We start from the raw sequence: 10,319 nt of genomic DNA on the forward strand, positions 1-10,319 counted from the left end.
AAAATGAGATGGTTGGAGAGCGTCACTGACTCAATGGACATGAGTCTGAATAAACCCCGGAAGACAGTGAAGGACAGGAAAGCCTGGAGAGCTTCAGTTCATGAGGCTGCGAAGAGTCAGACACAGCTTAGCGACTGAAAAACAAACACACTGATAATCTTAAATTGACATCTCCAAGTCAAATATCTCTGAGTTCTTCAGGATCTGTTGATCCTCTCTGATAGAGTTCTACTTAATCTTACAGGCTTCTGAGAATTTAAGACTGACAAAAGAAAACTGCCGAATTCACCATTTCCCTTCACCCAAATAAAACAAAACCCCCTTTAAAAAAGCCTATTTCTTTCCCAGCCATTCTGTAAGTCACTTGCAGCAAGATCCCTGAATTCTTTCCTCCATTACATTCCATATCCAATCCACTATCATGGCCCACCACGTCTACCACCTACAAATACGTCAAGCATGTCCACTCCTCTCCACCCTACTACCACCTCACTAATCTAAACCATCATGTCTCCTGCCTGAATTACTTACTGCGTATCTAGTGGCCAATCTTCTCTACACAGCAGGGTAACCTCTGACAAATATAATTAAGATGCTGTCACTCCCCCGCTGCACTCAATATGCCAGCAAATTTGAAAAACTCAGCAGTGGCCACAGGACTGGAAAAGGTTAGTCTTCATTCCAATCCCAAAGAAAGGCAATGCCAAAGAATGCTCAAACTACTGCACAATTGCACTCATCTCACACACTAGCAAAGTAATGCTCAAAATTCTCCAAGCCAGGCTTCAACAGTACGTGAACCGTGAACTTCCAGATGTTCAAGCTGGATTTAGAAAAGGCAGAGGAACCAGAGATCAAATTGCCAACATCCACTGGATCATCGAAAAAGAGAGAGTTCCAGAAAAACATCTACTTCTGCTTTATTGACTATGCCAAAGCCTTTCACTGTGTGGATCACACCAAACTGTGGAAAATTCTGAAAGAGATAAGAATACCAGACCACCTGACCTGCCTCTTGAGAAATCTGTATGCAGATCAAGAAGCAAGAGTTAGAACTGGACATGGAACAACAGACTGGTTCCAAGTTGGGAAAGGAGTATGTCAAGGTTGTATATTGTCACCCTGCTTATTTAACTTACATGCAGAGTACATCATGAAAAACGCTGGGCTGGAGGAAGCACAATCTGGAATCAAGATTGCCGGGAGAAGTATCAATAACCTCCGATATGCAGATGACACCACTCCTATGGCAGAAAGTGAAGAACTAAAGAACCTCTTGATGAAAGTGAAAGAGGAGAGTGAAAAAAGTTGGCTTCAAGCTCAACATTCAAGACACTAAGATCATGGCATCTGGTCCCATCACTTCATGGGAAATAGATGGGGAAACAGTGGAAACAGTGGCTGACTTTATTTTTCTGGGCTCCAAAATCACTGCAGGTGGTGATTGTAGCCATGAAATTAAAAGACGCTTACTTCTTGGAAGGAAAGTTATGGCCAACCTAGACAGCATATTAAAAAACAGAAACATTACTTTTTTAATTTTATATTACAAAGGTCCATCTAGTCAAGGCTACGGTTTTTTCCAGTGGTCATGTATGGATGTGAAAGTTGGACTATAAAGAAAGCTGAGTGCCGAAGAATTGATGCTTTTGAACTGTGGTGTTGGAGAAGACTCTCGAGAGTCCCTTGGAGTGCAAGGAGATCCAACCAGTCCATCTTACAGGAGATCAGTCCTGGGTGTTCACTGGAAGGACTGATGTTGAGGCTGAAACTCCAATACTTTGGCCACCTAATGTGAAGAGCTGACTCATTGGAAAAGACCCTGACGCTGGGGAAGATTGAAGGCTGGTGGAGAAGGGGACGACAGAGGATGAGATGGTTGGATGGCATCCCCTACTCAATGGACATGAGTTTGAGTAAACTCCGGGAGTTGGTGGTGGACAGAAGGGTCTGGCGTGCCGCAGTCCACAGGGTCGCAAAGAGTCGGACACAACTGAGCGAATGAACTGAACTCCCCTAAACATAAACTTTCAGTCGTTCATAATCCAAAAGCTTGATCCCTGTGTACAAGGCCCTGCAGCACGTGGTCCCTGCCATTCTCCCCTCTTGCCCATACTTCTCCAGCTTTCATCTCCTCAAACACACCAAGCTCTTCATATATTGTTCCAGCCCGTAGCATGCTCATTCCCTCTATGTGAAACATCTGATTTTTGTTCTCTTGCTATGCCCCCATCTCCTCATAGAGGTCTTTCCTTACACTTGCTGCTGCTAAGTCACTTCAGTCGTGTCCGACTCTGGGTGAACCCATAGACGGCAGCCCACCAGGCTCCCCCGTCCCTGGGATTCTCCAGGCAAAAACACTGGAGTGGGTTGCCATTTCCTTCTCCAATGTGTGAAAGTGAAAAGTGAAAGTGAAGTCACTCGGTCATGTCTGACTCATAGCGACCCCATGGACTGCAGCCTACCAGGCTCCTCCGACCATGGGATTTTCTAGGCAAGAGTACTGGAGTGGCTTGCCATTGCCTTCTCCGTTCCTTACACTTAGGTAGGTCCATATAGCCTCCCACCATTCTCTATTAACACAGTTCTTTTCCTTTTAAACATTACCACAATTTATAATCCATGAAGGCTGGGAAGATTCCTGAATTTTCACCACTGCATATACAACCCAAACATAAATAATAGCCATGCAGTACTTTCTGAAAATATACAAAACTGATTCAAGAAAGACTTATGGTCAGCTTTTCCAGGTCTGCCTGCTGTTCCTTAAAACTGTCTAAATGTAGAGGTAAATGGGACAAGCTTGGCTAGGTTAGGGGAAGGCTGGCAACCTCAAATTATATGCAGACTTTTGTGTAACTAAGTCTTCTAAGCAGAAATCCAGCATGTGCACCAGAATCTCAAAGGAATCCACAACCACAAGAGGTTAGAGGGAAATATACAGTTTAATAAATTCTGTCTTCATCATGTAACAAGAGGCCCAAACCCAACACAGTCAATTCTTGAAACAAAATGAGATGTAGTTTCTTTTAAGCATTTTAAGTCCTATAATTTATCAAACTACAACAAAATTCGGTATATGGTATGAACTTAAAAAAAAATTTCTGAGTCAGGTTATCATCATCTCCTGATTTTTGTCATGCCTATATATGCAACTCGTCAGCCATAAATTCCTTACAAAGAGGTAGGGGGAAAAGACAAATCAAGATGCATCTATCACAGGAAAGACTACAGAAAATGAAATATATTATCAGGGAAAACATAAAAAATGCCAAGTCTTCAGTTCAGTTCAGTCACTCAGTCGTGTCCAACTCCCTGCGACCCCATGAATCACAGCACGCCAGGCCTCCCTGTCCATCACCAACTCCCGGAGTTCACTCAAACTCATGTCCATCGAGTTGGTGATGCCATCCAGCCATCTCATTCTCTGTCGCCCCTGTCTCCTCCCACCGCCAATCCCTCCTAGCATCAGACTCTTTTCCAGTGAGTCAACTCGTCGCATGAGGTGGCCAAAGTATTGGAGTTTCAGCTTTAGCATCAGTCCCTCCAATGAACACCCAGGATTGATCTCCTCTAGAATGGACTGGATGGATTTCCTTGCAGTCCAAGGGACTCTCAAAAGTCTCCTACAGTTCAAAAACATCAATTCTTTGGCGATCAGCTTTCTTCACAGTCCAACTCTCACATCCATACATGACCAGGGGAAAAAGCATAGCCTTGACTAGATGGACCTTTGTTGGCAAAGTAATGTCTCTGCTTTTTAATATGCTATCTAGGTTGGTCATAACTTTCCTTCCAAGGAGTAAGCGTCTTTTAATTTCCTGGCTGCAATCAGCATCTGCAGTGATTTTGGAGCCCCAAAAAACCAAATTCTCACTGGCCAGACACCCTGAAGATCTAAGTATCACGGACTGTACAACCCTTGCATCAGTTACCTCTTATATACACAGTCACTTCAGCACTATAGGCAAGATTCACCTCTTCATATCTCCCAAAGTGTGTAAAAGAAATCAATTTCAGCTTCAAAATAGCGTATCAACTAATTTCAAGTCTGAGTGACTACTTTCTTAAGGATGTGGCTGGACAGAGTAGCCATTCCTACACTGTAACCTCTTCGTTAAAAAACCCAATCAGGAACTTCTTTGGCAGTCCAGTGGTTAAGACTCTGAGCTTCCAACACAGGGGGCATAGGTTCAATCCTTGCTCGAGGAACTAAGATTCCATATGCTGGACTGTGTGGCCAAAAACATATAAAAAATAAATAGAAAACCAAATTCAATCATTTCCATGGTGAGAAGTAAAATCCAGGCAATAAGTAATCTCCTCAGGGGCAGGGCTGAAACTTGTCTCCCACGTTTAGTGATCCTTTACACACCAACTTCTCGCATTCTTTTAGAGCTCTGTCAAAATGCCTAGCTTGAATTCTCAAGTTATTAAGACTAACTCTGGGCTACTGGCTAAAGAAAAGAAAAAGATTCAAAGTACCTTATGAGAAAGAAAAATTATTTAATATGATACTACAGAATGCCAATAAGTGTGACTTCTTTCTCAATGTTTTTCAACTGTGTAGTGTTTAAGGTAAGATTATTTTTATAGCGTGTTATAAATATTTTAGCGATTAGAAATGAAAAAAAAATCACTTTCCAGAACAAACTTGACATTTATTAAGTTTGTAACTTTCAACTCATAAATGAAGCTCTGCTTCTTTATTTTAATCTTACTACTAATGAGTAGATCATATAATTGAACAAATTTCAAAAGAAAAATAAAATGGCTTATGTTTCATTATTATCACTTTTCCTGCACTAAACAAAGGTGTTAGTCAAATGTTCTACCAAGATATTGCTCAATACAAATGAACTAAAAGATTTTCTCAGATTCATTAATGGGCACATCGCTTATAATCGTTAATAAAAGAACAATTACTACTAGAACCTTTTATCAAGCTATTGTGCATTGAAAGTCTATATGAAGTTTTAAAACATTTTCCAAAGTATAAATTTTAAATAAAAGCTAGAAAAACATACTGATTGGTGTGGTAAATAGCATACCTTCCCTAACATTTAAAAAATAATTCTGAAGATTATTTTTAAGCCACTGAATATTTTCACGCTCAGCAGACAGCAAAATTCCTCATGATTAAATCCTATGAGCCAGACTTTTCTGTGCCTAGTCTTGTTCCTCTCTGGTGTGGCGCATAATACTATGAAGCTCTAGCTCATCCACTGCATCAGTTAACGCACTGTCTCCCCAAACAAACTCTTAAGTTCAGAACTCTGGTATTCCCAAACAAGTATAATGAACATTGCTTCTCCTGTTGCAGAGCCCGCGCTCTGGGTATGTGGACTTCAGGAGTTGCAGCACGTGGGCTCAGTAGTTCTGGTGCATGGGCTTAGTTGCTCCGTGACAAGGGGGATCTTCCCACATCAGGAATCAAATCCATGTCGCCTGCGTTGACAGGTGGATTCTTACCCACTGGACCACTAGGGAAGTCAAGGACAGTGTTGCAATGTGAAACCCAGAATACCATATACAAGAATCTTCCTAGTTCTCTGAAGTGACTATATTTCCAGACATTATCATGGATAAAAATATTTATTTTGCAAACAAGGAAATCCACATATAACTCAAAATCATTTAAAATCTCTACTCTTTTCAAGAACTATGGGCAAACCAAGTACATGAACAGTGAAATGTAGGAAAGAACTGATAGGTGGCAAGAAATAATGGTCAAGGAGAGGTATTCTATTCACTAACTAGTTATTCAACACTTCTCTGCCTATCAAGTTTCTAGTTAATGAACAAGAATAATACTCTCTTCACAGGATTGTTTTGCAAGGATCAAATGAGTTCCTGCATGAAAATGACCTGCGCAGTAAAAGAACACAATAGGCACTCAATAAAAGCCAGTTCCTTCCTCCTTTAGTTCTGGGCCCTCTGTTCTTTGTTCTCTATACTCATTCCTCAGATGACTCCGTCTTCTCATGACTTTTATTAACAAATGCTGAAAACTACTATATCAATCAAAGCCCTGATGTGTAAAAATGCATGCCTACAGTGTGAGACGCTGTCTGGTCTCTACCTCCAAGATACGCAGGTGAGAAAGGCAGAGGAGAGATCCCAAACCCACAAATTTCACTGTCAGAACCAGCACTCAGAATGGACATTGACACATTCCCAACTATCTCCTGGAGTACTGCACGCCATCTCAAAACACCTGAAAATAAACTCATCAATTTCTCTTCTAAAATCAGGCCCTCTTCCTGCCCCCTCTGTAGCTGTGAGTGGTGTTCTACAGAGAATAAACCTCGCCCTTCTCTTCTCTTATCAAAATATCCCCAGCTAACCCAGGCTCATCAGGTCTACCTCCATCATCCTCTACTATATCTTCAACCTCATTTTCTGATCAACTGTTACCACCAGAGTCCAGATCAAGTTTCTAAATCTTGGCACTACTGACATTTTAAGCCAGATGACTCTCTGTTGTCGGAGCTTGTCCTGTGTATTGTAGGCTGTTCAGTAGCACTTTTGCCTCTATTTACTAGATGCCAGTAGAACTGCTCCCTCCCTCTGAGTTATGATAACCAAATATGTCTCTGAGTGCCTTGTGGGTGGCAAAACCCCGTTCCCCCTAGCCGTCCCCAGTCCCCACTCCCACATTCGAGTTCCGTGGCCCTGTTCCTCATCACTTCATTTACATATGAAAGAACCAGTCCCCGGGTTCCTCTTCCCTCTACTTTCAGTTGCCCTGGTCTCCTAAATGCCTCCTAAGTGCGTTAGTAGCTCAGTCATGTCCGACTCTCTGTGACCCCATGGACTGTGGCCCGCTAGGCACCTCTGTCCGTGGAATTCTTCAGGCAAGAATACTGGAGTGGGTTCCCATTCCCTTCTCTGGTATATCTTCCCAACCCAGGGATGGAACCCAGGTCTCCTGCACTGCAGGTAGATTCTTTACTGTCTGAGCCACCCGAAATGCCTCCTAAAGCACAGCTTTTATGAGTCAGTTCTCTTAAATCTGTAACTCCCTGCCACCTTCACAATTAGTTCAAAGCTCTCCACCCAGTCTCAAACATTATCCCACAAAACACCTCACACTGCGGCTACCCAACCACCCTTCAGTAACACAGACCTGTTCATCCAGCCCCTCCTTTTCTCTTCTACTGCTGTCACCCTGGTTTGGGTGCCCAGTATCTAGCATCTATTCTGAACCACCGCTCGAGCCTCTTTCCCTAGCCTCTGATCTCCTTCTCACTTGAAGTCAAAAACTATCAGTGAGTCTCCACTGCCTCCTGAAATATGAAACTGGCCTGTTCTTCAGAATCTTTCCCAATGTGGTCTCTAACTCTAAGTGCCAGTATCTCCAAAACATACTACAGCTTTGGCAAAACCTGACAATCTGCTAGTCCTGACAAAGGGTCCTTCCCACACTTTCTACCTCTGGCCGTGTTTTATCTCTGCCTGGAAATCCTCTTCATCCCTCCACACTACTGTAAGGTCCATCTGAATTAAGTGAAGAGGCCTTTCCTGGTCATACCCTCCTTTATCCATCTCATGACATTCACACTGCTTTGTTACATGTTTATTTTACTCTGAAGGTCCTTGAGAACTTCTTACTCCTGCTGTGATGCCCTGCAACACCTAGCCCAGTATTAACTTGTATGTGAGTTGCTCCAACTGTTTTCAACTTAGGAAGCAAGGGAGGACTGTGTTTTCCAACAATCCTAAGCTTCCATTAGAGAATTAAGTCCACATTCCTCTTTTGTTCCACATTTTATCTCCTAGGCCAATTTCTTAAATAAATTGCCTTCAAGATACCCAGAAAGTTATAAGAACTGTGCTTTAGGGAGTTCCTACAGTTTTCAACTTATTAATATAACTGAATCCTGAATATTTACGCTATTTAAGTTCTCTAAAAAAAAAGGCAATAGAAATTTATTTTTGAGTGTAAATAAAATTGAGCATGACATGAAAATAAGTTGGACTGGGTTAAACATAATTGAAGCAAAGGTTAATCAAGCTTAATTTGTATCCTAAACAATAATATAATGTCCTAAAGTCTTCATGCACCCTTAAAAATATGAATGTCAGTTGATTTCAGCTTGCTCTACCCTGAAGAAAGAAACCAAACATAACATGGGAGGTTCCCCCTTAATTTTAGTTTTCTAATGTCTTGAATGTATTTCTACAAAAAGAGCAAAATCATTAGTGAGTATGTTCCTGTAAGTCTAACTCCAAAGCTATATGGAGAACATACAGTACCCACACAGCAGGGGTCAGCAGTTAGAGGCCCTGTTTTGTATGCCCCTGAGCTAAAAGTGATTTTTACATTTTTTAAAGACTGCAAGAACAAAAACAAAGAATATACTACAGAGACCGTATGTGGCCAGCAGAGCCTAAAATATTTACTTTGTCTCTTCAGCATAATGAATATGAGACTCCCAGCTGACGGTGTGTAAGACGCCCAATTTTCCTCCCAAAATTTTTAAAAAGCAACATAAAACAAGCCAGATTATGCGAAAAGAACTCATTCAATTTAGTCACAATTAACGCACAGATAACTTCTAAAAAAGAGGCCTGCGTGGACATTTTTCTATTTCCCAAAAGGTTCTTCTGAAGGAACTTGACCCTCATTCTAAGCACACTTAGGCTTGAAGAGTTTAAAGCGCCTGGCCCAAAGTCACACTGCGGGTTAATAGAGTGGGGGTCAAGGGTCCAGGCCAGAAAACTCCCGACTCAGGGTTCTCTGCAATACACTACACCATACCTATCCACATGGCCGTAAGTTTTGGAGATCTGGATAACTGGCTTGGATCATCATAAAGAGGAAAGCTTAAAACCTGTTCCTGATATGCTGTTTAGACAAAATCTTACTAGCAGCTATGAATCATGAGACCCAGAGTAACATCAATGCTCAGCACATACATTAGATAAGGCGGAGAAAGCTTAAAACTTAACTCTCCTCGCTCCTCCAGGGCATTGAGGCAAATACGCACCTTTGACTTGCAGTTGCTCAATACTTATCTACCAGCCCAATCCACCAGTTCCACCAAATGCTATCGAAGACCAATGGAAAAACGATCCAGTTTATACCAGCCACGCATCCTATAGTTAAAGCTCTTTTCATACCTACTTGCAAACTATTACTTAAAAGTTCAAAAATTTTAAACTCCTTGAGAATTCTGCTTCCTTAAGAAAAACAAAAGTAGATCCCAAGACCAAGGGTTCAAAAGCATGGTAACAATCCCAGATCCTTCATCTGAAGTTGCTCTTCCAGGGTTGAAAATTCCAGATTCTGCGGGGCAGCAGAGAGATACAGGGCTGACGCTCTCCAGAGATAATAGAGAGACCACCACCCCCTCCCCAACCCCCACAGGATCTCTGCCTGACTTTTGTCCTCGAAGAGCGACCCCCTGCCCCTCGGGAGTCCCGGCCGCCCGGGCACCTGCGGCCCCGGCCCGCAGCGGAGGAGTCCGGGGAACCTGCACGCCGCCGGCCCTTCGGGAAACGGCGCCCACTCCCACCCCGCGGAAGCAGGCGGCTAGAGGCCCAAGCCGCCGGGAAGCGACCCCTCGGCGGCCGGCCGAGCCCCGGACGCGGCGGCGGTACCTGGAGGACCACGTCGTTGGGCAGCTGCGCGGCCCGAAACAGCTCCAGCACTCGCCCGTTGGCCGACACCTTCTTGGTGCTCTCGATGTCGCAGTAGGAGAAGAGATCCGAGTAGTATTTCTGCTCCGCATCGCTCAGCGTTAAACCTTCCATCTTCGCCTCCGCTCACGGCCACCCCGCCCCGCATGCAACACCGGCGGCCCGGCCCCGCGACCCCGGGACGGCGGGGACTGCGCGCCGCCCGGCCTGCCTGCTCCTCGCCGCCCCCGGAGCGGCGCGGAGCCCCGGCCTCACGCGCGCGGGGTCGCCGCAGCGACAGGGCCCGGAGGTCGCGGGGAGGGGGCCCGGCTGCGCTCGGCGCGCCGCCGCCGACGAGGCCCCGCGCGGCTCCGGCGCCGCCTCGGCGGCCGCGGGGACAACGCGGGGACGGAGGCGGGGGCCGCGGCGGCGCGAGGCCGGGGCGGACGCCGCCGCCGCCGCCGCCGCGGGTTCGAGTCTCTGCGGCTCCCCGCCGCTTCCCCCAAGACTTCCCGCCTCGCCTTCCCCTTCCGTCCACGCCCCCGGGGCGGCAGCACTTCGCGGAAAAGTTGTGGGGCTTCGAGTCTAAAGTTTCGGGGGTTCAGGGCTGAGCGCGGCCGCCGCTCCGCCTCCCTCCGCCGCCATTTACTGCGCCCCGGCCCGGCCCCCGACGCGACCGCAGCAACACTGACAGC

At 45.1% G+C, this 10,319-nt stretch overlaps 1 protein-coding gene across 8 annotated transcripts in view; it reads right to left on the reverse strand.

The window, feature by feature from the left end:
- REPS1 (RALBP1 associated Eps domain containing 1) overlaps positions 1-9,901 on the reverse strand; it is a 91,919-nt gene extending 82,018 nt beyond the window's left edge. For all 8 annotated transcript variants that reach the window (XM_055433803.2, XM_055433802.2, XM_055433801.2 and 5 more), the window contains exon 1: positions 9,607-9,901. In XM_055433803.2, coding sequence (XP_055289778.2) covers positions 9,607-9,759 — 153 coding nt within the window. In that variant the 5' untranslated portion in view covers positions 9,760-9,901. The remainder of the gene's footprint in view (positions 1-9,606) is intronic.
- Between the last annotated feature and the right edge of the window lie 418 nt (positions 9,902-10,319).

Source organism: Moschus berezovskii, chromosome 10 (genome assembly GCF_049115385.1).
Source record: "Moschus berezovskii isolate FMDL1 chromosome 10, NW_MosBer_1.0, whole genome shotgun sequence".
Classification (NCBI taxonomy): domain Eukaryota; kingdom Metazoa; phylum Chordata; class Mammalia; order Artiodactyla; family Moschidae; genus Moschus; species Moschus berezovskii.